At 35.6% G+C, this 27,075-nt stretch overlaps 1 protein-coding gene across 3 annotated transcripts in view; it reads left to right on the top strand.

Moving 5' to 3' along the window:
- SHPRH (SNF2 histone linker PHD RING helicase) overlaps positions 1–27,075 on the top strand; it is a 94,346-nt gene that overhangs the window by 25,444 nt on the left and 41,827 nt on the right. For all 3 annotated transcript variants that reach the window (XM_047858412.1, XM_047858413.1, XM_047858414.1), the window contains exons 11-18: positions 273–351; positions 3,889–4,052; positions 4,163–4,419; positions 5,549–5,670; positions 17,991–18,079; positions 20,153–20,245; positions 22,579–22,686; positions 23,998–24,140. In XM_047858412.1, coding sequence (XP_047714368.1) covers positions 273–351; positions 3,889–4,052; positions 4,163–4,419; positions 5,549–5,670; positions 17,991–18,079; positions 20,153–20,245; positions 22,579–22,686; positions 23,998–24,140 — 1,055 coding nt within the window. The remainder of the gene's footprint in view (positions 1–272; positions 352–3,888; positions 4,053–4,162; positions 4,420–5,548; positions 5,671–17,990; positions 18,080–20,152; positions 20,246–22,578; positions 22,687–23,997; positions 24,141–27,075) is intronic.

Raw genomic sequence — 27,075 nt, 5'->3', positions numbered from 1 at the left:
GTCATTCAGGGAGCCTTTTCATTCTATACATACTTGAACTACTCTTCCTCTTTTGGGGAGGGCTCATGGCAGCCTTCTGCTAATGAGAACCACTGTACTAGAAGATGGCCCATTGAATATGACCTTCAACTTTGAGTGTGATAACTGTGAATAAGAGAGAGTGTGCCTGACCTGAAGTATAGCTTTTCATGGGCTATTCTCAGGAATAAACATTCCTAATTTCCCCTGCCTTTTTTTCCTTCTCTTTTTATTGCATATTTCTCTCTCATTAGGCTGCAGAAATGGCTCAGCGCTTGAGTGGGATTAATCGCTGGTGTATCAGTGGCACTCCAGTACAGAGAGGATTGGAGGGTAATGTATGGTTTCTTCACATTTTGCATATATTTGAAAAGCTTGCTTGTTTTTAGGAACAATTATTTTCAGCCTTTGTTGAAATCCTTACGTAAGTGATTGTACATATATTTCACTCCTAGTAGTATTAAGCATCCATCTTTTTAAATGCAATCGGATGGTTTTTGTTTTTATGAGAATGGATAGATGGTGAGTAGTCCCATTGTCCTAAGGTGAATGGTCATTGTGCCCTCCTGAGCAGTGTAGATGCAGGTCTAAACTGAACTCAGAGCTCCAAAGTGGTAGGTAGAAAACAGAAAGAAGGTAGCAAGAGAGAGAGAGGAGAAGGAAAAGATGCATAGTCACGATGTTGTAGTTGAAAATGAAAGTCTCATTGGTTTTCTTTTGGTGTTAGAGCAGGATTACTCAACCTTGGCCCCATTGACATTTGGGCCTGGATAGTTCTTTTTTGTTGGGAGCTGTCCTATGCATCTTGGGATATTTAGCTTCTCCCACTAGATGGCAGTAGCACTTCTGCAATTGTGACACCCACAAATGTGTTTTAGACATTGCCTATTGTCCCCTGGGGGACAAAATCATACCACTCCACCTCCACCTCCATTGAGAACCACTGTGCTAGACTGATAGAGATAAACCAGATTTGATGATTTATTAATTAGCAACAACCAGAGATCTTGTGAATCCCAGGTTGACTACACACTGAGCAAGGACATGAGGCTAGGATGTTTTCATTCCATAATTTGTGAGGCCTTTAGTATGTTTCTACAGGCAGGCTGAAATAAAGCCAGGTAGCAAGAATGACTCCCTCTCCTCCCATCCTCCCCACTCCATGTCTATGTAATTATACTTCTTTGTATAGTATACAAAGCACTGGTTTTCAGGATATACGAACCATGGTGACATACTGACTTTTCAGTTGTATGTCCATAAAGAAATGACATAAACATTCAAATTTTTATTTTCTTTATTTGCGAAGTAAGATGTTTTAAGATTAGTTATAATAAAGTATGCAAAGCATTTAGCATGGTACCTGGCAGGTATTAAATATTCAGTGAGTGGTAACTGCTTCCACTGCTGCTTTTGTTGTTCTTATTTCCCATTTATATATTTGTGTATTCATTTTAGCTTCTTCGAAAGTGTTGACTCTAAATTACTTAAGTACTTTGTAGTACACTTATTGGTTCATTTATTCTTTGTGAAGTATAATAAAAAAAAAAAAAAGATTCGGTTCCTGACCTTCTTGAGCTTACAGCTTAGAAGGGGAGATGTATTTATTAAGTACTTAAGACAAATGTTAAGACTGTAGTCAAGGTAACTTTAATGTATAAGAGAAATGTAAAATTCAAACTATAATAGGCTTCAGAAAAGATGTCTCATTCTGTGATATCACATAATAGGGATGTCGAAGGAAGGGACAGCTGAGCCAGGATCTGAAATATTAATATGAGTTAAGTAAATAGGGAAGAATTCTCTATCGTAAAGGAAACAGAAAATACAAAGATGATCTGGCAGGAGGAGCATGGAAGGATATTAGTGTGGCTAGAATACAGAGAGCTGGAAAACCCAGTAGATTGAATAGGTGGATATAGATCAGACCATGGAGGACTCTGTAGGCCATGATGAATAATTTTATTTGTTTATTTTCTTAAGAATAGTAGGAGCTATTGGAAAGATTTAAACAAAGTGGTTGGGGATCATCTCGTGGTTAGATTTGGATTTCAAAAACTCAATCTATTTGCAGTGTAGAGAATGGTTTAGAAGTGGGACAGAGTGGATACTAGGATCTCAGTTGGCTACAATAAGTAATCTAGGCAAGTTGATACTGACACCCTGAGTTTTAACTAGGATTGTCCTGAAGAAATGCAAAAAAGTGGATAAGAAAAAAATAAGGCTTATTCAGTGATGGGGAGATGCCAGGACTTTGAAGTAGCATAACTCCATGTACAGTGACTGTATTTCCTGGTGAATAACACTAGAGGAGAAGCATGTTTGGGCAAAAAGAGTATGAATTTGATTTTGGCAAGTTGAGCTTGAGGCACTTTTGGGACCTCAAAGAAGAGATAGCACATAGGCAATTGGATTGATTTAAACAGAAGTACAACTCCATTGATATCTGCATGTAGGCAGTATTTCTTTTTAGATGTTAATGGACTCTCAGAAAGTGTCAAAGTAACTTAATTCAACCTAAATATTTGTTAGGCATCTTCAGAATAAATGTGGGTAGGGGCATCACGTTTTTGGAAAAAAAAAAAATTTCATGGTTTCTAAAGAGAATATAGCCCAGTGTGAACATGTTTAATGCAGAAAAATATTTAAAAAATTACACTGAGCCATAATCTTCATTTAAAGACATAACCACTATTCCAATCTTTTTTATATAAATGTTTGCATGTTTGTCCTCATACTGCATGCATAATTTTATACCTTTTTTTTCACTTAACATTATATTCTAAGAATTTTTCATGTTTTAAAAATCCATCATAAATGCAAACACTGTAAGGTATAATGTTAAGTGAGCAAAACATGGACTATAATATTGATTCCCCAATCATAAAACATACAAGTACAACGAAGTAAATCTAACAAACACAAGGCCTATTGGATTAGAAGATCAGTTTTATCTTAAATACCATACGATTTCCCTCATATGTGGAATTTGAGAAACAAAACAGATGAACATAGGGGAAGGAGGGAAACTAAGGAAGGGCTGAAGCAAACCATAACTATAGAGAACAAACTGAGGGTCGAGGGAGGGAGGGAGGTGGGTGAGGAGATGGGCTAGATGAGTGATGCACATTAAGGAGGGCCCTTGTTGTAATGAACACCAGGTGTTATATGTAAGTGAATCACTAAATTCTACTCCTAAGATGAGTATTTTTTGCTAACTAGAATTTAAATAAAAATTTGAAAAAAAAAAGGAAAAGAAAGGTTTTGTCTTATGGAGAGTACTATATGATTTATTTAATCATTTCTTTATTTGAGTCATTTTTATTCTATATGTTGTTGGCATGAATGTCACTGTGTGGATTAATCTTGTCTCTGGTTTTTTATTATGGTTTTAGTCTTATTTCCCAAAAGTAGAATTACTAGACCAAAAAATGTAATGAATATTGGATCAGTGAATATTCTTCATATCACCTATGTCATTCAGACTTCTTTCCTAATCCAGCAAGCCTTAAATTCAGTAGTCTCATGAGAGTGCCTGATTCTTCTTATGTATCTCTTGATCAGGTGCACACAAGTAAGTCATTTTCTAGTTTTACTTCTGATGGAAATTTCAGACTTTTGAATTAAATACGAGGTTTGTGGAATAGTTACACATTTTAGCTCCTAGCACAAAACCTAGTGCAATATCAACAAACGTAAGTCAAAGTGGAATTAACTTTCAGATTCAAGAGTCTATACAATCTGCATTTTAATTCATGGAAAGTACTATGTGCTGTGTAATATCTATGAAAGTGGTTATTCAAAATAGTAATGTAGAAATATAGAAACAGTTATTCTCAATGTGTTGTTGTTGTTGTTTTTTCTTCTCAGATCTTTTTGGGTTGGTGGTCTTTCTTGGTATTGAACCTTACTGTGTCAAACACTGGTGGGTTCGACTTCTCTATCGCCCTTACTGCAGGAAGAATCCTCAGCTCCTCTACAGCTTTATTGCCAAGATACTATGGAGGTCTGCAAAGAAAGATGTGATTGACCAAGTCAGTAGCATAAGTTTTTACTGATTAAGGACATTCCAAGAAAAGGGAAGCAAGAGCTGGGATGGAAAGTTAAATTTTCAGGTGAAATCCTTTTTTTCTTCTCCCTACAGATCCAGATTCCCCCTCAGACAGAAGAAGTCCACTGGCTTCACTTTTCTCCAGTGGAAAGACATTTCTATCACCGCCAGCATGAAGTGTGCTGCCAGGATGCAGTAGTAAAGCTCAGGAAGATTTCTGACTGGGCCCTGAAGCTCAGCAGCCTGGACCGAAGGACGGTCACCTCCATTCTGTATCCACTGCTGAGGCTCAGGCAGGCCTGCTGCCACCCACAGGCCGTTCGTGGGGAGTTTTTGCCACTCCAGAAAAGGTTTTGTTTTCAATTTCCTTACACTGCAATTGACACTATATTAGTGATAGACAGTGTTTAAGCTATTAGCTTTCTAGCCCCCAGTTTCATTCAGGGTCTTATAAATGAGCTGTTGTCAGTTATTTTTAGCAGTGCGGTTTTTCTTTGGCATGAACCCCATTTATGAAAGAGAGCCACATTCTCAAAATTATTTTCATGGTTTTAAACGTTTCTTTTAAAGTTAGGACTATTTGGGGGTTTTATTGTTTTATTCTGTTTTTTTGTTTTGTTTTGTGTATTTTTTGCTGCACTTCAGATATGAAAGGCTTTTGTTCTTATTCTAATTTTTTGTTCCTACATCAGGGACTTAACTGAATTAGATTACTATATTTTCTTTGTAATTTGTGTCCACAGTATCTAGTCCACTATTATCCCAGAAATTGTTTGTTCATCAGTCTGTGACTCAGCAACTGGCGTGTTTTGTTTTGTTTTATTTTATTTTAGCACCTGGTGTTAAAAAGATAAGGTGTTATTAAAAATATATAGAAAGAGGAATTATATTTTTGTCTTTGCCTTTAAGCAGTTTATAGACAAATAAGGGAAATGTAGTGATTCCTATAAAATAAGGCAAACCTACTTCATAAGAGGTACTTATACATGCCTGTAGACAGTTAGAATATGGAAATAATTTCTATATAAATGGTTAACGTTAAACAGACTTTTGGCAGAAATGGCATTTGATCTGATCCTTGAAGAATCCTCATTTTTTTTTACAGATTAAAAAAAAATTCAGGCTTATGGAGATTCATTAAATTACAATGCTAGAGATTCAGACTTAATCTTATCTTCTAACACCCATACTGTTTCAAACATATCGTGTTGGTACTTCATATTTTGGGAAGATTTTTCTACTTCCCTTCTCCATTGACCTAACTGGGAAAAAGTAAAGGAGGATGGGATCAGGTAATGGAATGCTTGCCAGAATAGTAAGAGGCAATTGAGTTGAAAGTGACAGTGGTAAAATGGAAGTGGAAAGAAAGATCCCGAAGATATACAAAGACTCTGTGAGAGGCTGATACTCTTGATCTTATGTGATGTAATATTGGCACTTAGGATTTTCTCTTCAGGAACAATTTACCTTTTCTTTTAGCACCATGACAATGGAAGAGCTGCTAACATCTCTACAGAAGAAATGTGGAACAGAGTGTGAAGAAGCACATCGGCAACTAGTTTGCGCTCTCAATGGCTTAGCAGGCATCCACATCATTAAAGGTAGAAGGTGATTGTTTTGTTATCTCTGATTCTTCTAAATACTTAATGAGGCAGATTAGGTAGAGTAGAAATTAAAATCCCCCAAGGAAGACATTCTTATACACTACTGATCTTAGTTTAGGTAGGCTCAACCTAATGGAGAGCACTTGTGCAGAACATTTGAAACACCTTCAAAGTTTGCATATGCTTTCACCATACATTTCCACTTGTAGAAGTTTGTTGTTGTTTGGGAAAGGATGTAAGCAAAGATTTGGCAATAAATTATTCACCTTAGTCTATAGTAGTGAACAACTGAAAATGAGTAAAATACCTAGAAATAGAAGAATGGTTAAATTCTGACATTCAAGGGAATGCTAGTCATCAATTGACAAAATAAAATTATTTGTAAATTCATTCTTTCATCAAATATTAGCATGTCTGCTCTGCACCAGGTATGATCTCAGTACTAAAGATAATAGAGTAAAGCAAAGTAAGTCTTTGATCTTTTGGACCTTAAATTCTTAGCAAGGAGAGATAGACAAATACACACACACAATGTGTATGAATATAGTTATGGTGTTATACATTATACACAAAATTTAAACACATTAATAGAGAATCTTTTATTTCTTTTTTTTTTAAATTTTTTTTTAACGTTTATTTATTTTTTTGAGACAGAGAGAGACAGAGCATGAACGGGGGAGGGTCAGAGAGAGGGAGACACAATCTGAAACAGGCTCCAGGCTCTGAGCTGTCAGCACAGAGCCCGACGCGGGGCTCGAATTCACGGACCACGAGATCATGACCTGAGCCGAAGTCGGTCACTCAACTGACTGAGCCACCCAGGCGCCCCAAGAATCTTTTATTTCATGGAAAGATATTTAATTGGTATTTCCCATCTCTGAGGGATACTGTTTTTTATTGCCTAACATCCGGTGTCTTATAGTCTATTATTTCATATATTTTGCACGTTTCAGAAAGGAGGGTAAATTCATTCTCTCATTTTGTAATGGCCAGAAGCAGCATATCAGTGGTTACATTAAATGCAATGGTCTAAATGCCCCAATTAGAGATTTTCAAGATGGATATTTTAAAAAAACAGTATCTAATAATACACTATCTACATGAAACCCTCTTTTTATTTAAAGATACAAATGTAACAGGATGAAAAATGATATGCTATATTAATACTAATCAAAAAAAGCTGGAGTGATTATATTACTGCCAGGCAAAGAGTATTACCAAGGATATAGTGTTATTTTATCACTGGAAAATAAACCTAAATGTTTATGCACTTAAAAGCAAGGCTTAGGGGCTCCTGGGTAGTTGCTCAGTGTATTGAACATCTGACTTCGGCTCAGGTCATGATCTCACGGTTCATGAGTTCAGGCTCCGCTTCGGGCTCTGTCTGACAGCTCAGAGCCTGGAGCCTGCTTCGGATTCTGTGTCTCCCTCTCTGTCTCTCTGCCCCTCCCCTGCTCATGCTCTGTCTCTCTCTCTCTCTCTCTCTCTCTCTCTCTCTCTCTCTCAAAAATGAATAAACTTAAAAAAAATTTATTTAAGAAAACAAAAAGCAAGGCTTAAAAATAAATAAAACACAAACTGATACAACTATAATTGGAAATAGACAAATTCATTACTATAGTCCGAGATTTCAACATCCTTCCTCCAATTATTGATAGAACAAGAAGACAGAAAATAAGAAGCATGGAAAACTCAACAGTAGCAACTAATTGACATAGTCAACAGTTATAGAACACTTTACCCCACCAAAGAATACACATTCTTTTCAAGTGCACATGGTATGTTTACCAAGACAGAGCATGTTCTGGGCTATAAAACAATTCAGTCAATTTAAAAGCATTCAAGTCTTGAGGCGCCTGAGTGATTTAGTCAGTTAAGCATCCATCTCTTGATTTTTGCCTCAGGTCATGATCTCACGGCTCATGAGTTTGAGCCCTGCATTGAGCCCTCTTGGGACTCTTTCTCTTTCTCTTTCTCTTTCTCTTTCTCTTTCTCTCACTCTCACTCTCACTCTCTAACTCTCTCCTCTCTCCACTCTTCTCTCTCTCTCTGCCCCTCCCCTGCTCACTCTCTCTCTCACTCCCTTTCAAAATAAATAAACATGAAAAAAAATTAAAAGGATTCAAGTCTTAAAAAGTACATTCTCTGACCATAATAGAATTAAATTAGGTATCAAAGATAACTGGAAAGTCCCCAAATAATTTGAAACTAATTAAAATAATTCTGAGTAACCCTTGGGTTAAAGAATAAATCAAAAGGGAAACTGGCAAATATTTTCAAGTGAATTGAAATGAAAACATCAAGAGCTGTGGAATCTTGATCAGTGATTAAAGAGAAATTTATAGGACTGAACACTAACTTAGGAAAAAAGTTGTATGTCATTGATCTCAGCTGATACCTAATTAAGAAACTAAAAAAAGAAAAGCAAATGAAATACCAAGTCAGGAAAAGACAGAAAATAATAAAGATCAATGCAGGAATCAATTAAAAAGAAAACAAAACCAGTAAAAAGAGACCATGAAATCAAAAGCTGATTATTTGAGATCAGTGGGAAGTTATAATCCTCTAGTCAAACTATTTAGGAAAAAAGAAAAGACACAGATTACTGTCAGTAGGAATCGGGAATGAGAGAGGTAACATCACTAGAGAGTCTACAGATCTTTAAAAAATTGTGAAGGAATCTTATGTACAACTTTATGCCAGAAATTTGACAACTTACATATATGAACAAGTGCTTTAGAAGACACAAATTCCCAAAACCAACTCAATAAGAAATAGATAACCTAGATAACCTGCATAGCCCTGTATCTATTCAAGAAATTAATTTTACTGTTAAAAAACTTAACCACAAAGTGAATTTTAGATGACTAGAAGCCCAGGTGACTTCCTTGGTGAATTCTACCAAACATTTAAGGAAGAAATAATATCAAATCCATGTAAGCTCTTCTATAATATTAAAAAGGAAAAAATAATTTTCAACTTACTTTGAGGCACCAGTATCCTGATTACAAAACTAGAGACCAGTGTCACTCAAGAACATAGATAGAAAATTCTTTAAAAATGTTTAACAAAGTGAATCTAACAATATATTAAAAAAAATAATACTTTATGACAAAGTAGAATTTATTCTGGGAATGCAAGACTGGTTTACTATTTAAAAATTAATTACCGTTCCCTATCAAAGTAACACCAGCATTCTTCACAGAGCTAGAACAAATAATCCTAAAATTTGTATGGAACCAGAAAAGACCCCAAATAGCCAAAGCAATCTTGAAAAAGAAAACCAAAGCAGGAGGCATCACAATCCCAGACTTCAGGCTATACTACAAAGCTGTAATCATCAAGACAGTATGATACTGGCACAAGAACAGACGCTCAGATCAATGGAACAGAATAGAGAACCTAGAAATGGACCCACAAACGTATGGCCAACTAATCTTTGACAAAGCAAGAAAGAATATCCAATGGAATAAAGACAGTCTCTTCAGCAAGTGGTGCTGGGAAAACTGGACAGCGACATACAGAAGAATGAACCTGGACCACTTTCTTACACCAGACACACAAAAAAAAACCTCAAAATGGATGAAAGACCTCAGTGTAAGACAGAAAGCCATCAAAATCCTTGAGAAAGCAGGCAAAAACCTCTTTGATCTTGGCCACAGCAACTTCTTACTCAACACGTCTCCGTAAGCAAGGGAAACAAAAGCAAAAATGAACTACTGGGACCTCATCAAAATAAGCTTCTGCACAGCAAAGGAAACAATTAGCAAAACTAAAAGGCAACCGACAGAATGGGAGAAGATATTTGCAAATGACATATCAGATAAAGGGGTAGTATCTAAAATCTATAAAGAACTTATCAAACTCAATACCCAAAAAACAAATAATCCAGTGAACAAATGGGCAAAAGACATGAATAGACACTTCTCCAAGGAAGACATCCAGATGGCCAACTGACACATGAAAAAATGCTCAACACCACTCATCATCAGGGAAATACAAATCAAATCCACAATGAGATACCACCTTATACCTGTCAGAATGGCTAACATTAACAACTCAGGCAGCAACAGATGTTGGTGAGGATGTGGAGAAAGAGGATCTCTTTTGCATTGTTGGTGGCAATGCAACCTGGTGCAGCCACTCTGGAAAATAGTATGGAGGTTCCTCAAAAATCTAAAAATAGAACTACCCTATGACCCAGCAATTGCACTACTAGGCATTTATCCATGGGGTACAGGTGTGCTGTTTCATAGGGACACATGCACCCCCATGTTTATTGCAGCACTATCAATAATAGCCAAAGTATGGAAGGAGCCCAAATGTCCATCCATGGATGAATGGATAAAGAAGATGTGGTATATCTATACAATGGAGTATTACTCAGCAATCAAAAGGAATGAAATCTTGCCATTTGCAACTACGTGGATAGAACTGGAGGGTATTATGCTAAGTGAAATTAGTCAGAGAAAGACAAAAATCATATGACTTTACTCATATGAGGACTTTAAGAGACAAAACAGATGAACATGAGGGAAGGGAGACAAAAATAAAAACAGGGAGGGGACAAAACAGAAGAGACTCATAAACATGGAGAACAAACAGAGTTACTGGAGGGATTGTGGGAGGGGGATGGGATCAATGGGTAAGGGGCATTAAGGAATCTCCTGAAATCATTGTTCCACTATATGCTAATTAATTGGATGTAAAATTTTAAAAATTAAAAATAAAATTTAAAAAAATTAACATGATTCATGAAATTAACTGAGAAGGAAAAACTTTGTGAGCCTCTCAATAAATGTAGGAAAAGAATTTGATAAAATCCAACATCCATTCCTGAAAAAAACTTTCTGCAACCTAGAAATCAAAGCTAACTTTCTCACTTTGTTAAAAGGCATCTCTGAAAAATCTATAGCTAATGTTATACTTAAAGGTTGAAAACTGAATGTTTTCTAAGATCATGAACAAGTCAAGAATGTCGCATCACCATTTCTGTTCAACACATTACCTGAATTCTGTCCAGTGCTGCAAGACAAAAGAAATAAAAGTTACCAGTTTGAATAGGAAGAGTAAATCAAACTGTCTTTATTTGCTAATATGATTATCCATGTAGGAAAATTACTAGAACTAATAAGTGAGTTCTGCAAAGTTGCATTATACAAGATTAGTATATAAAAACTGATTTTATTCCTATATGCTAGGAATGAATAATTAGAAATTACGATGATACTGTTCATAGTAGTGTCAAAAAAATATGAGGTACTTAAGCATCAGCTTGAAAAGAGATGTGTAAGATGTTTACAAAAGTCACGAAAACACTGAAAATTACAAACATTGCTGAGAGAAATTAAAGAACACCTAATTATACCGTGTTTGTGGCTCAGAAAACTCTTCATTGTTAAGACTAATTCATCCTGAATTGATACATAGTTAATGCATTCAGAATTTTCCAGTCAAAATTTTAACAGGCTCTTTTATAGCAGGTGACAGGATGATTCTGAAATTCACCTAGCCAGAACAACTTTAGAAAAGAAAAAAGTTTGAAGATTTATACTACCTGAGTCAAGACATGTTTTAAAACTACAGTAATCAAGACAGTGTGACATAGGCATGAAGATAGGCAAGTAGACCAATGGACCAGAATAGAGTCCAGAAATAGTCCCACTTATTTATGTTCATTTGATTTTTCCACAGAGATGCAAAGGTATTTCAGTGGAGAAAAAATATTTTCAGTAAATGGTGCTGGAACAATTAGATATCCATACTCAAAAAATAAAACTTTAACGTTGCATTGTATAAACAGTTCATAATACAGAAGATATGAAACAAATTAAAAATTCAAACTATAAAACTTAGAGAAAAACACAAAGGATAAAAAAATTATGACTTGGGATTAGGTAAAGATTGAGGGATGACACCAAAAGCACAATCCATAAAAGAAAACATTGATATATTTATCTTCATCAAAATTAATAAACTCAACTCCTCAAAAAGCATTCTTTTTTTTTTTTATAAAAAATATTTTTTAATGTTTATTTTAGAGACAGAGCCAGAGACAGAATCTGAAGTAGGTTGCAGGCTCTGACTGTCAGCACAGAGCCCGACACGGGACTCGAACCCACGAACCATGAGATCATGACCTTAGCCAAAGTTGGACACTTAATGGACAGAACCACCCAGGCACCCCACAAAAGGCATTCTTAAGAAAATAAAAAGATAGGGGCTCCTGGGTAGCCCAGTTGGTTAAGCAACCGACTTTGGCTCATGTCATGATCTCATGATTCAGTTCCTGATTTAGAGCCCCACGTTGGGCTCTTTGCTGTCAGCATAGAATCTGCTTCGGATCATCTGTCCCTGCCCCTCTCTTTGCCCCTTCCCCGTGCTTGCTGTCTCTCTCTCAAAAATAAATCAAAATAAGTAAAGATTTAAAAAAAGAAAGAAAGAAAGGAAAGAAAAAGAAAGAAAAGATAAGGCATTGAATAGAGAAAATATTTGCAAATCACATATCTGAGAAAGGACTTCTATTCTGAATATGAAAAGAACTCTTAAAAACCAATAACAGAAAGCAGCCCAATGAAAATAGACAAAATGTTTGAACAGAGACTTCAGTGAATATATAGAGATGCCAAATAAAACATAGGAAAAGGTATAGATATTCATCATCATTAGTCATTAGGTACATGCACATTCAAACCACAAGAACACCCCTATATGCCTTTATTAAGATGGCTTAAACAGATCACATGTTGGCAAGGATGTAGAAACAAGTGGAATTCTCATTCATACAGTGCTCTTGAGAATATAAAATTGTAAAATCAGCGTTCTATTTCAGTTACTCACTAGCCTCATTTCCATGACCTCAGCTTTTATACTAAACTTACACTAAGCACAGTGCCTCTATCTTTGTGTTGGAAGCATTCATTCTTTGAGAAATTTATTCTAAATTTTTATGGTAATTTTTCTGGCTATCTAAACTAAAGTGTTATTTTTTTGCACCTGTAGTGAATCACTGAATATTCTGTTCAACAGAGTCTATTGTTATTAATCTGTTACTGTATTTGTAATATAAGATTGCATAGTTTTATAGCTTTTATACCATGATGTTTAAGAGCTTTCTTGTAAGTAATGAGAAAATTACTGATGTAAATGTGCCTTTTTACAAAACTACCTTTAAAACCTCTCTTATAGCTTTGATTTAGATCATTTGATTTTATTCTCTCCAAAACTAAGTAGAATATAGTTCTTAAAATCATACAAGTATTTCATAATGGTCAGGTACAGTTTTAAGCACTTTTATAATGCAAGATAATGTAAATGCTTCTTTATTTCTACCTTCCTCACAAAAGTCATGTATATAGCTCTTCACTGTTAGAACTAAAAAGGCATATTGGAATAAATTCCAATTCTTTTGACCTTCCCACAAAGATTGCTAATCAGTTAGTCTCTTTGGGTACACAGTCATGGAGAGAATTTACCATTTTTCTTGTTTACCTAGTAAGACCTTAAAGAAATTAGTTGCCCAGAGAAATTTGTTTCTGTCTAATACAAGGAAATGTTCTAAGCCTCTTTGAACTGAGTGGTCTGTCTTTGGTTATTAGTTTTCAGCATAACAGAACCAGCACTAGAAAGTGTCTCTTGTCCTGAATACTTGCGTAGAGTTCAGAAGACTCACAGAAGATGAGTAGAAGTAGCTCTAGACAAGAACTGTGAAAAAGATGGGCCTTCTTACTTGCTATAGTTTTTGCACTCTGAACTTAGGTATATTGTGCAAAGTTTATGGATCTCCGTTTCCTTATCAATAAAATACAGATAGTACCACTCACTTAGCCCCCCTTGAAGTATTATTGTTCTTAATGTGAAGTGTTGATGTACATTGGAAACTCGATAGAAACATAAATGAAGAGTGGTGTTAGTAACCATGGTAATACGAAGTAACCTCAGATTCTTACCGCTTCTCAACATGTTCATATGCAGATTTTTATTATCAATAACTAATAACAGGAAAAAGACATTATTACATATTTCTTGTAAGTTGTACAAATATAGTACATGCAACTTTATGTACAAATCTTCTCTCAAGGACATTGCCTGAGAAATACTTAATTTAGCTAGCAGTGTTTGCAAATCTGGATTTTCTCAAATTATTAATCATCACCATCATTGTCATTGCCCTCTCAATTACTAAGTGTGCCTGTGATTATAGTTTTCTGGAATCGATCTAAAATCTTAAACGATCAGTCCTTTAAAATGCGTAGTGAAAGAGTATCAGGCAGCGTTTTTGTTTTATTTTGTTTTTTTTAATTAAACCATAGTTGAAACACAATGTTACATTAGTTTCAGGTGTATAACATAGTAATAGGACGGCTCTATATGTTATGCTGTGACCATCACAAGTGTAGCTACCATCTGTCACCATACAACTTTTTAATAGAAAAAAAAATTTTTCAAAAAATTTAACTTTCCTTTATTTCAGCTTAGAAGTAATTAGGCAAAAATTGGGAAATTATGTGTCCTACCTAATAATATTCTGTCACAGTCCCAAATTATTTGAGTGGGATAATTGTGACTAAAATCTACAGAATACTTGAGTGTCACAGATAAATACATAGGCCTCTTCTTAGAGATATGTGAGTAATCAATGTACTATTTAAAATATTTTCAAGTCTTTAAAATCTAGCATCATATCTGAGAAATGATCATTATCTATAAGCATTTTGTATTATACCTAACACCTTTAAGTATATATTGTTTTATCCTCATTATTGCCCAATGATTAAAGTATTATTCCCATTTCACATAAGAAAACTGGTATTCAGAAGGCTTAGGTGGTTTCTCAAGATTATGGGTAATAAACGACAGTGAATTTGCCCTGAATCTTTTGACTAAAAATTAATTTTTTATTATACTATGTCTGCTTGTTTATCAAATGGACATTTTAAACCTCAATATTATGCTATCTACAGTAAGTTGAAGCTCTTCATCAAAGATTTCTAAAGTCACTAGGGGCCCCTGGGTGGCGCAGTCGGTTAAGCGTCCGACTTCAGCCAGGTCACGACCTTGCGGTCCGTGAGTTGGAGCCCCGCGTCAGGCTCTGGGCTGATGGCTCAGAGCCTGGAGCCTGTTTCCAATTCTGTGTCTCCCTCTCTCTCTGCCCCTCCCCCGTTCATGCTCTGTCTCTCTCTGTCCCAAAAAAAATAAATAAACGTTGAAAAAAAAAAAAAAAGATTTCTAAAGTCACTAATATATTACTTGCAGATTATCACAATAATAAAAATAAATTTCGTTTTCCCATCTTGATTCTAAAACTGCAATCATCATTTTGTTCTATTTTTTTATGACTCAAGCTCAGAGAGTGAATGGATTTCTTCCCTTGGCCTCTTTTCTAGTTTCCTTTTCAGATTTATTACCTTCTTTTCCCTGCTATGAAGTTATGTGTGGTAAAGGATTGTAAAAGGAATGATTCATCTGATTGTTTCTAAGCACTTATATGTAGCACTCTGGAAGGCTCAGTGTGCAGTGGGCTGTGAGGCAAAATACCAAGCTGAGGCCTAACGGGAGGTGTCTTACTGCTCTTTTCCAAAAGCTTCGACTGCATTCCCATTAGAGTTCTTTGTCTTTCTGTGCATGAAAACTTGGTTGATTAAGAGAAATTCCTATCAGAAAGTGCATTAATAAAGGTTATGTCCATTCTTAATTTAATTGTAATTAGTAATTACATTTACTACTTGTAGTTTCCGTGGCTTAATAGTAGTATATTAACCATTTTTGGAGGTAACATTACATATTTGACTTAGAGATTTAATATTTTCCAATATAGAAATCAGACAGTGGAGATCTGACTTCTAAAAGAAATCTGAAATTAACTGCAAATTTGAGGGATTTGCTTATATTATATACAAATATGTATGATATACAGGGCATATTCTAAGGCCCTCACTGATCATGCTATTAAAAACGTGTTATTCCAACTTTGTACAGTATGTTTTCCGGACATATTTTTTGGAGAAAATTAGCTTGGCAAGTATCAAATTCAGTACTATTTAGTTTACTTAGAAAGGTTAGTGCCATCAAGTGGCAAAGAATGGGTATTTCTAAATTTGGTTTAAACTTGTATAACTTCTTGAACGTGCATATTTTTGGGTCTTTCCTAGAAAGCATTTTTTTTTTTTAAGTTTATTTATTTTGAGACAGAGCAGGAGAGAGGCAGAGAGAGAGGGAGAGAGAGAATTCCAACCAGGCTCCGCACTGCCAGCACAGAGCCCATTGTGGGGCTTGAACTCATGAACGATGAGATCATGACCCGAGCTGAAACCAAGAGCAGACACTTATTGACTGAGCCACTCAGGAGCCCGAAAGCATATATTTTTTTAATGAACGTTTTAAAAAGTATTATAGCGAATAGTTAAAATTCAACTGCTTGTATTATAGGCTAGCCACCTTTAAAAAGTATAGTAATTAAGAAAGAATTGTTAAGTGAATTATTCTTTATAAATAATAGTGTAAATGCTAATAGAATCTTTTGCAGTCTTTTGAAAAGCTTCACAAGAATCTTCAAAACTAAAAAGAGAGAGCTTCTTGTGTGAAGATAATTGAGTGTTACTCCTACATTATGATGTGATAGTAATTTTGCAAAAATAATATTCTCCTTTATAAAAGTCAATAGAAATTGACTGTAAAATACTATGAAATGTATGCTTTAGAAAACTTTGTATTTGGTAGCTTGTAGAACTAAATATAAAGCAGTGGTATAAAAGCAAATGTCTTGCACAACAATGTGAATGTACCTAATGCCACTAAACTGCATACTTAAAAATGGTTGATATGGTAAGTTTTATGTTAGGAATATTTTATCATAATAAGTATATATATTTATGTATATAATCAGATTTAACAAAAAGAGAACCAACATAATTTATATATATATAATATAAATATAATATGAAATATATAAATATAGTATTTATATATAATAATTTATATATGTATATAAAAGTATCTTACTGTGGCTGTGACCAAAGTCCTAAATCCATGATATTAATAAAACTAGTTTGAAGTGAAAAGAAAACAATGTATGTGATGATTATGAAAAAAGTTCTCTCAGCAAACAAAAGCAAAATCCTCTTCTTTTTTTTTTGTATCTTGTGATTTTCCTGTTAGATTTTTATTTTAATTACATTTCTCAATAATCAGTTTTGAGGTTTTCCTCAGGCAGCAAATAGGATAAGTTCTATTATTCAAGCCATTTAAAATGTTTCCTGTCTCCTTTTTTTGAAGCATCAGAAAATTTTTACTGAAAGAACCAGATAATAAATATTTTAGGCTAGGGACGCCTGGGTGGCTCAGTCAGTTGAGCGTCGGACTTCGGCCCAAGTCATGATCTCACGGTTCTTGGGTTCAAGCCCCACATCAGGCTCTGTGCTGACAGTTTAGAGCCTGGAGCCTGCTTTGGATTCTGTGTCTCCCTCTCTCTGTGTCCCTCCCATGCTCATTCTCTGTCCCTCTCTGTCTCTGAAAAATAAATAAACATTAAAAAAAATTTAATAAAAAAAAAATCTTTTAGGCTTTGAGCCAGAAGGTCTGTTGCAACCTCTCAGCTCTACTGTTGTAATGCAAACGCTGCTAATGCTGCTACGGACTGTACATAAACAAATGAGCATGACTGAGTTCCGATACCCTACAAAAATGCAGAGGGTTAGATATGACCCATGGGCCTGTACTTTACTTGATACTTTTAAGTTACTTTATTTGAGTGAGTTGCTAGTTATGAATAATAATTTAAAAAATCATTAATTTCAGACTGATTGAGATTCATGTGACCAGAAATGGAAAGAATCCCTAAGTTTTGGAAATGTGGTTTTTCATTGCAAATCATTTGGCCACCAAGAAGAACAATACCTATTAAGAAGAATATATGATTTATCTGAGAATTATGTGTAGGTTGATCATAGTGTTTTGAATATTTATAAATTTATCCTTAATTTCAAACATCAAAATGACTACTAATTGGCACCCTTTAACTTTAGTAAGAGGAAAATCATTTGTCTAAATTGAAAGTTAATTTAGTTTGTTTTTCAGTATAATTTTAAAACATAAATATATCTGATTGGTGTTCTCTGCAATGGAGTGAACAAGAGCAGCTATCGTCAGCTTTTTTATTGGGACGTTCATATTAAGTGAAGTTTCTTTTCTTTAAAAAGTAGTGAGTTTTAATCATTGTTACATTTCTATAGTAGATCTTTTCAGATACTAGATAACCAGATCACATTGGGAGCGAAATAGATGACTTTCTTGTGCTTTAAATCACCTTAATTCATCAGGTGAGTATGCTGTGGCAGCAGAACTGTACAGAGAAGTGTTGCGTTCATCTGAGGAACACAAAGGAAAACTCAAAACCGATTCACTCCAAGTGAGTAAAAACTAAACAATTTCAAGTATATCATCCATTTGTTTTTTACAAAATAATTTTTCGGAACATTTAAGAAGATAAAGGGTAACAAAATGGATGGACTGAGCCATAATCTCTGAGGATGAAGTTTTGGATTCAGTGCTTTCAACAATAAGCACTCAAGGTGATTTGTAGATAGATGAAAGTTTGAAAATCACTACTATTCCGTACGTTCAGGCCATTATTGGCACAAGGCTGACTAGATAAATCTAACCTACGTTAGAAAAACAGGTTAAAGTATTTGTGCTTAAAAGAACGGGGTGAGGTTTATCACTTTTGCATATAAATGTTAACACAGTGGCATAGTTTTGACTGAAAGAAGAAAAATGCTGTAAACTAAGCAGTGGAACTTAGTAATAAAACCTTCCCACTGATCTGATTTAATTTTTGGAGGTTTTTTAGGAAGAGTTGAATATTTGAATTTCAACATTTATTTAAATTTTGAATCTCTTCCCTTTCTTAGTTCTGTCCAGTGGGTCATATAGACAAGGCTCTCTAGCTAAATGGTAAATAAGGACTACTTTTATTAGTCTTAGTAAGTTTAGATTTGAGCCCCTAATGGGACTTCTTTATCATTCAGAATCTAGACCTTGGGACCCATATGTTCACCTGTGCCTCAGTGAGTATTAGGAAGAGTTTGGGGGGACAGAGGAGAAAATTAAATACAAGCCTTCTGTGTGGATAAGGATTATAGAATTCAGACCTTGGGTCAGAAGCAAACGTGTTTGCCTCGTGGAAGAAGGAAGAAGTACAAAGATAACATGCTCCTGAATAAAGGAAATAAAAGTAGAAAAGTGGGCAAGAAGACAGTTAAGTCCAGTGTGCCTGATGGTTCAAGAGTGAAGAGTAATCAATCAGCCTGTTTCTTCCTTTTGGTCTTAATAATCCCATCTACTGGTAAACCGTGGCCCACTGAATGTTTTGCTCTATTCAGTCAGATTAGCCACTCTGCTCCCTTGGAATAAAATGTGGAAGGGGGTGGAAAGAGGTATTCTTCCCAGTCCACTCCTCCACCTTGTTCAGGAAGCAGTAGAAGTCCTCTTCCACAGACACACACAGAGAAGAGGAGCTGAGTTGCTACCACTTTGTTTCCATAATGTTATTTACAGGTTTGTTGTCGCTACTAAATCGGATAGTGTTGCTGATTGTATTATTCATGTGGCCATGCTGAAAAGACCTAAGACATTTGAAGTGACTCTTCAGAGATGAACTCTACAAAGATCTCTACCATGGCCTGTAATCTGTAGCTAGACAAAATAAACCTTTATAGTCTCGAATCACTGGCACCAAGTCAGATGTTACCAGGACTCTTTCTGATAATTCTTTAGCCCTTAGCTGTCTTCCCAAGTAAAGAGTCAAGTTAACAGATAGAAATTACTTTCACTTTATTTCTTCTCACAGCCCTTGCTTGACTCCAGGGGGAGCCTTTAACCAGCTGCAAACTCAGTATCATAGTGAGAAGCCTGGTTTATACTAAATACAGAGATAAAAGATACAGTTTTCTCCTTCTTCCAATAGTCTTTACCTCCAGCTTCTCCCCTTTCCAGCCCTTCAGTTCAACAGATCTAGGTCACAGCTGTGTTTTCCTATGGATTTCATTATGATAATATCATAATATAATTGGTAGGTTCATGCAGACTCATTTCCCAGAAGAGGAGTCAAGTCTGCGCAGTCAGCCTTTCTACTTTACTGGACTGACTTGGCATAATCATACGTAGTTCCATATGTAGACATATGCACGTATAATAGAAGACATGTACCTGTATCAGACATCCTGCTAAATGCATAGATATATTTCATAAGACTGCATATTTTTAAATGAAGAAAATTTATGCCATTATGAATTAAGACCTTTACTATGAAACTGATTTTGGTTTTCTCTGAGGAAGTTGGTGCTCAAATTGTGTTAGAGGAAAAGTTTTCAGTGATCTGATCTTAATGTGTTAGTAATCTATATGCTGTATGAATAGTGGATTCGCCCTTTAGAGTCCACTGCATTGGCTCTCAAAATTACTGCCTTTTGTGTGTTTGTAGAGACTTCATGCCACCCATAACTTGATGGAATTGTTGGTAGCCAAGCACCCAGGAATACCTCCTACCTTACGAGATAGCAGACTTGAAGAAGAGGTAATTACTTTTTTATTCAGTCTATAAAAGAATTTTTTTCAGACTTTATCCATCTCAACATTTATCCATCTCATGTAATGTTAATAATCCATCTCATTAACATTTCCTAGGGCATACCACATCTAAATAAAAGTAATGATATTTTTTTTCTTCTGCTTTTATGTTCCAAAGTTTGCCTCGGTTGGTAGAGAATTGCATAGAGATTTTGGACGGTAGACAGTTGCAACACTCCGTATTATGTTGTTTCTCTTGTAATCCACTTGCAGTTATATGGTAACTGCTTTTGTAGATATGGTTGTTGGTAGCCAGCAGCACATGGAAAGAAAAAGGGAAGGAAGGAAAGGAAGGAAGACCTTGTTGATCTCGTGACAGATCTGCAAAAGATGTGGTTTAGTAAAAATAAAAAGCTTTACACTTCCTCCACCTTTGTGTGTATTACCTAGGCGTAAATAAATTCAATATTTCGGTGGTGTTTCTTGTGTCCTCTCAAAGAAGTTACTTCTGTAGTGAGTCTTGCTGCATTGGAAAGAATGGTACAAATTATTTCACTGTAAATTGTTAATGAGCCTGATATGCTAGTGGCCCCATGGATTTTTACCTTTTTAGAAGTCAGAGATAGCAAAGCTAAAATCAAAAGAGTAGTAGATACTTTTGAAATGAATTGAACCTGTAAATGGGACCTTTTTTATTTGAATTAAAATACAAAGTGAGATTGTAGAAGTGTGTACAGGCCTTTCTTGATGTTAGATGGCAATCTAAGTGTTGGAGATTTTGGAGTGAAATCTTCTTCCCTGTGCAGGCGTCTCACCTTACATACATCAGGAATTCTTTGCTTAAATGCCTTCAGTGACAGGAAGCTCTGAGAGGCCGTCGAGTCTGTTGGTAGATAGCTGTGATGATCAAATAATTATAGCCAAGGAATTTTAACAGAAATTAATTGGAAGGTTGTGACAGGAACAAGAAAAATGCATCATGAGAGAAGGAAGAAGAAAAATGTATCGCACTGTATAGATATATTTCCAAGGAGACCATAGTATCAGTTTTGCCTGACTCCTATAGAATGTGAAACCACAGATCCAAGAAATTATCTACTTCAACCTCCAGCTCTTGCAAATGAAATAACAGAAGCCCAGGGAAGTGGCTAATCCAAAGACATGTATCTGTTCAGTTGAATCTCATGAAATTGCCATCTTTGTAAGTCCAAGGGTCTAGTGTTGACAACTTCACATGGCTCAACCCACTTCTAAGTGGAAACGTTAGGATTTCCTGTTCAGTAGTCTTTCTGGTTTTCCTCCTACTATCCCATATCACCTTTGATCCCCTCTCTTTATTCATAAAGTAGTTTCAAGAACCAGTTAAATATTTCAGTTAAATGGAAGAGAGTAGAGAACTGTATAAGTTTCCTAGTGGGAATTAATAAGGACAAAATTTTTCATTATTTCCTTTGCTTGCAAGTAATGTGATCCTTCTTACCTGGGAAAGTTGAAAGGGGAAGAATTTTTAAATCCTTTTGTATTAGTCAGCTAGGGCTGCCTTAACAAAATACCACAGGCTAGGTGGCTTAAACAAGAAGAATTTATTTCTCACACTTGTGGAGGCTGTGAGTCCAAGACCAAAGTGTCAGCAGCAGTGGTTTCTCCTGAGGCCCCTCTCCTCAGCTTGCAGATGGCTGCCTTCATTTGTGTCCTCACATGACATATCCTGTGTGTGCTTGCATCCTTGATGTCTCTCCTTTTTTTTTTTTCTTTTTTCTTAAGGACACTAGTCATATTGGATTAGGACTCTACCTTTATGATCTCATTTAACTACATTTACTAATTTAATTACCTCCTTAAAGGGCCCTATCTTCAATTTGGGGGTTAAGGCTTCACCGTGTGGTTTTTGAGGGAACACAGTTTAGTCCACAACGCCTATGTTACTGTATATTCTCAAGTGTTATTTCTAAGCTGAAGTAATTCCAAGAAATTGAAATAAGTAAGTCAGACAAATTCTAAAATGTTGTTTTGTCTCATTTTGAACTACTACTGTTCTTCCCATTCCCCCCCCCCCTTGCTTTTTTTTTCTGGTTAAAAACTTAGATAGAAATTTGGGAAGCAGACCTTGGGATTTCTTAAATTTTGTGACTTACAGGTAGATGTGATCTCTTTCATATATATCCTAGGAATTACTAGCATGGTTTTTATGTCCTTGACAGCATACTTGGAAGTTTTGTGCTTAAACTGTGTTAAGTAACTTTACATATATAAAATAACCACATTGTTCTTGCAGCATTGTACTGAATTCTTTTCTAGGCCTGGAATGAAAGTTTATATTTGTTTCCTGTTTCAACACAGGCCAAACAGCTGCGAGAGCATTACATGAGCAAGTGTAACACGGAAGTTGCAGAAGCACAGCAAGCTGTGCAGCCGGTGCAGCAGACGGTGCGGGAGCTGCAGAGAAAGGTGCGTCCCCAGAAGGACTCCCCTTACCTGTGCTTGTCTCGGGGAGCATTTCGGGTTGTGTCTTGCTTTGGAGAAGAACTTGAACTTTCTTACTCATCTTGGAATTCTTAGCACCTAGGATGATGCCTATCCCATAATAAACATATATTTGCTGTTAGCAGTGTTTGTTGATTGAGCAGATGCGTAGAGTCCACGGCCATACCACCCTGAACGCGCCCGATCTCGTCTGATCTCGGAAGCTAAGCAGGGTCGGGCCTGGTTAGTACTTGGATGGGAGCAGATGCGAAGATAAATCATCCATTTGGAAGTTGTTCTCTTTCATTTTTTTTTTTAAGTTCTGATGGGTTTTCTCTTATCTGGTGAGATAACAAGTTGTCTTTTCGAGAAAGTAAAGACTTGCCTCACCTCCTTCTGATCTTAGTATGTATATTTACAAAATCTTTTCTTTTAAGATGTCAGAACATTAGAAACATGGGTATTTTTCTTATGGAACACGTGCCATTTGTCATTTCTAATTTTTTTTTATGAAATCAGTAGCAAGCCTGAAGAGGAGGCTACACAGAACACACAGTCTTTTTTATTCTAACCAGTCACTCCCCATTTTATTCTTCCTAGTGCATTAATTATTTAGTATTCAGGCATGTAATTTTGCCAGTTATCAGAGTATTACGGAGTAGAATCTAGTTCAGTTGGTTGAGGATTAGCAGGATGTCTTTATTATGCTGAGAAAGAGACCTGCCACCTTTTCAAATATATACAGTGAATACTGAGTTTTCATTTTGATAATGTATTTTGTTAGCACAACTTTGTTACACAAGTATATATATACAGTAAATTCTCATTTATCCACAGTAGTCAGGAGACAGGTAGGTATTCTCTTTATGTATGCAAAGGTAGTACACACCCATTATATATAGAGTATACAGTCTATATATATTTCCTTATAATTCCTTGGAAAGTAGCATGCTGTTGTTTCCTTTGATTTTTTTCACAGCACCTTTCCCAGTGACAGAAACATAGTGAGTAATGGGATGCCTGGGTGGCTCAGTCAGTTAAGCGTCCGACTTGGGTTCAGGTCATGATCTCATGGCTTGTGGGTGCAAGCCCCACATCAGGCTCTTTGCTAACAGCTCAGAGCCTGGAGCCTGCTTCAGATTCTGTGTCTCTCTCGCTCTCGCTCTCGCTCTCTGCCCCTCCCCCACTAGTGCTCTGTCTCTGTCTTTCCAAAATAAATGTTAAAAAAAAATTTTTAAAAACCAAAAACATAGTACTGAAAAAACATGAACTGATCAGCTGTTGTCTTTTTTACAGATTTATTCAAATTCTCCTTGGTGGCTGAATGTGATCCACAGAGCAATAGAATTCTCTATTGACGAGGAACTTGTTCAGCGAGTGCGAAATGAAATAACCAGCCACTACAAGCAACAAACTGGGAAGCTTTCTATGTCAGAGAAGTAAGGAAATAGTACAGAATAGAATAACTTTATGAGTAGTGACCCCAAATATTCAGATCATTTGATATTAAGAGGTGCAATTAAATATCAGAACATACTGTGGTTACAAACATCTGGATTTTACATATTGTTAAGAGTAGATTTCAAACTAAAACATTAGGTATAAGTCTGAAAAAGGAAACCTGTTTTCTATATCTGACTCATCTTAAAATATTCCCTTTTTAATGCTTTTTTTCTTTTAATATACTTAAAGTATATTCTTTGTATCTTCATTGGACACACCCAAAGCCAACTCTAAGCAAAGTCTTGAAATAGACTTTGTTTTGGAGAATTGAGGTAAGGCATTCATGCTTCCACTGTGTAACTCAGCCCCACAGACTAATAACCATCATAGCACCACAGGGGCCCAGGTTTTGTGTTCTAGAGTTTCCTGCGGTCTCCCCCATCTTTCTCTCTTCTCATCAACGCTCACCATTCTTCAGAGTCATTGTAGGTAAGTTGCATTATTGCTCTTGATGTAGAAATGGTGAATAATTCTTTCCAAAGACCAAAGTTATTTTTTTTCTCAAAAATAATTCAATGGTTTAACCCAAAGGAATGTCGGTCTAATGTGAGGAATTGAGATGTTGTGGCAGGACTGTTGATTCTAGGGAGGGGACAGAGAGAGGATCTTTTATTGCTTCTCAGATCATATCCCAGTATAAGGTCAGCCTTGGGATTAGTGTTAGTTTTCAGCATAAGAATATCTTTAAAACGTTTTAAAGTGTTTTCTTTTACTCTTTAAAAAGCCCTTCCAAATGCCTACTACATTTTCCATGTTCCATTACTAATTCAGAGGTACAGTCATCCTCTTTTTCACCATACAGAACTTGACGGCTTCATTTCTGAGATATATGCAGGACATTATACTCTTCACTGCACTTCGTTTTTCTCTCTGAAACCCAAGAGTCACCATTCCAGGATAAGTTGTCATTTAAGTCGTGATTCATTTTATCCAGTTTTAGAGCTATATACTAATGTGTTCTGCCAGCGTTGTGGAATTAGCTGATAAGAAAATATTAAAATTATTTTGAAGGTTTTTTTCTTAAATCACATAGAAACTATTTAAATGTTGCAAATTCCTGTATATGTGAACGTAGTCCTGTTAAAAGTAGGTCCCAGGGCTATAATGGGACCTATAGGTAATGTAAAACATACCATTTATTACACATTTTTCTCAGAAACATTAGACGTCAATAGAAAGTAAGAAAACACTTCCAAATGTGTAACTTATGCTGTATGCTAACTATACTGGAAATAAAATTTAAAAATTTTTAAATGTATAGCTTACATTACCTCTAGGTGAGTTAATGTTTTCTATATTAAATATACATTCAAAGATTATTCATTCACAGCACTGCTGCTGTGTTTTTCAGTGAGATCAGAGTCTCAGAGTCAAATTATTCATGTTTGCTTCTTAACACTTCTTAGGAAAGGAAAATTTTAGTGATTAAGAGCACAGGTGGATTCTTGAGTCAGGGTGCCTGTGTTCATATCCCAACTCCCCCACGTACTAGCTCTGTGACCTTGGGAAAGTTATTGAAGCTCTTTGTGCCTTATTTTCCTCATCTATAAAACCACACAGCATTGTCGTGAGGATTAGTAAATTAATATCTGCAAGGTGCTTGCATACTTAGAATAGTGCATACCATTTAGTATAATGTTATTGTTATGTGTTCTTTTTAACTTAAAGTATTTACAAGAGAGAATATAGCTAACACTGTTAAATGCTGATCTGTGATCATTTTTTAGTCCCTAGTTGCATAATTTGTGAATAATACTGATACCTAACCTAATTGTGTTCTTGTATCCCTGTGCAAATTCTTTTAGAAATTATTGAGCACCTGTTCTGTATCTATTACATATTTTTTACAATTTTTTTTTTAATTTTGTTTTTAACATTCATTTTTGTGAGACAGAGTGTGAGTAGGGGAGGGACAGAGAGAGAGGGAGACACAGCATCCAAAGCAGGCTCCAGGCTCTGAGTTGTCAGTGCAGAGCTTGATGCGGGGCTCAAACTCACAAACTGTGAGTTCATGACCTGAGCCGAAGTCTGACTCTTAACCAACTGAGCCACCCAGGCGCCTCAGTATTACATATTTTTTAAAGATACGATCTAATTCTTATCTTCTAAATATTAGCTTAATGAGAAGACCAACCCGTGAACAATTTGAGAAATATGAGTATGTGTAAAAACTTGAAGATGACAAAGGACTAAAATGAATGATATTCTCAATAAACTTCATGGACAGAAAGAAATATCGATTAGTGTTGTAAAATACTGAGGAAGCCTTCAGAAAGGAGAGTGGACTCTTTTGAACAATTTGGAGAAAAGTGTCTATGGCATTTTAGGAAGGAGAAGGATATACTCTTAAGCCAACAAATCCAATTTGTATTTTCATTTTCTGATTTATTATTCTAGGCTTGCTTTCTTGTTTCGTAAACCCATTCATACACACCCATACATTTCTTTCCTTAGCACATTTTACTCAGTTTATCAAAAACAGTTAAGAGCATTGTGTTTGGGTGTAACTCCTAACTGCTACATGATAACTTTTAACTTTAATTAAATTATTTTGATTCATTAGGCTTCATCCATAACATGAGCACAATAGTATCTGTGGAGATTATATAGGGAAAGAGCTTGGCAAACTGGCTGACATCATATAGTGAATGCTTAATAAAATGTATATATATGTAAATAATATAAATGTATGTGATAACATACATATATACACATATCACATATATATGTGTGTACGTATTTGTAAACTCTTTGTAGCAAGGAATAGAACTCTTGGCTGTTTTTCTTCTTTTCAATTTTTCTTTTTATTTTTCATCCTATAATTCCTTCTCCGTATAAAACAAGAATTTCAGGAGGGACATTTGTAGTAAA

This window comes from Prionailurus viverrinus, chromosome B2 (genome assembly GCF_022837055.1).
Source record: "Prionailurus viverrinus isolate Anna chromosome B2, UM_Priviv_1.0, whole genome shotgun sequence".
NCBI classification, from domain to species: domain Eukaryota; kingdom Metazoa; phylum Chordata; class Mammalia; order Carnivora; family Felidae; genus Prionailurus; species Prionailurus viverrinus.
This window is presented reverse-complemented; position numbering and strand designations above follow the sequence as displayed.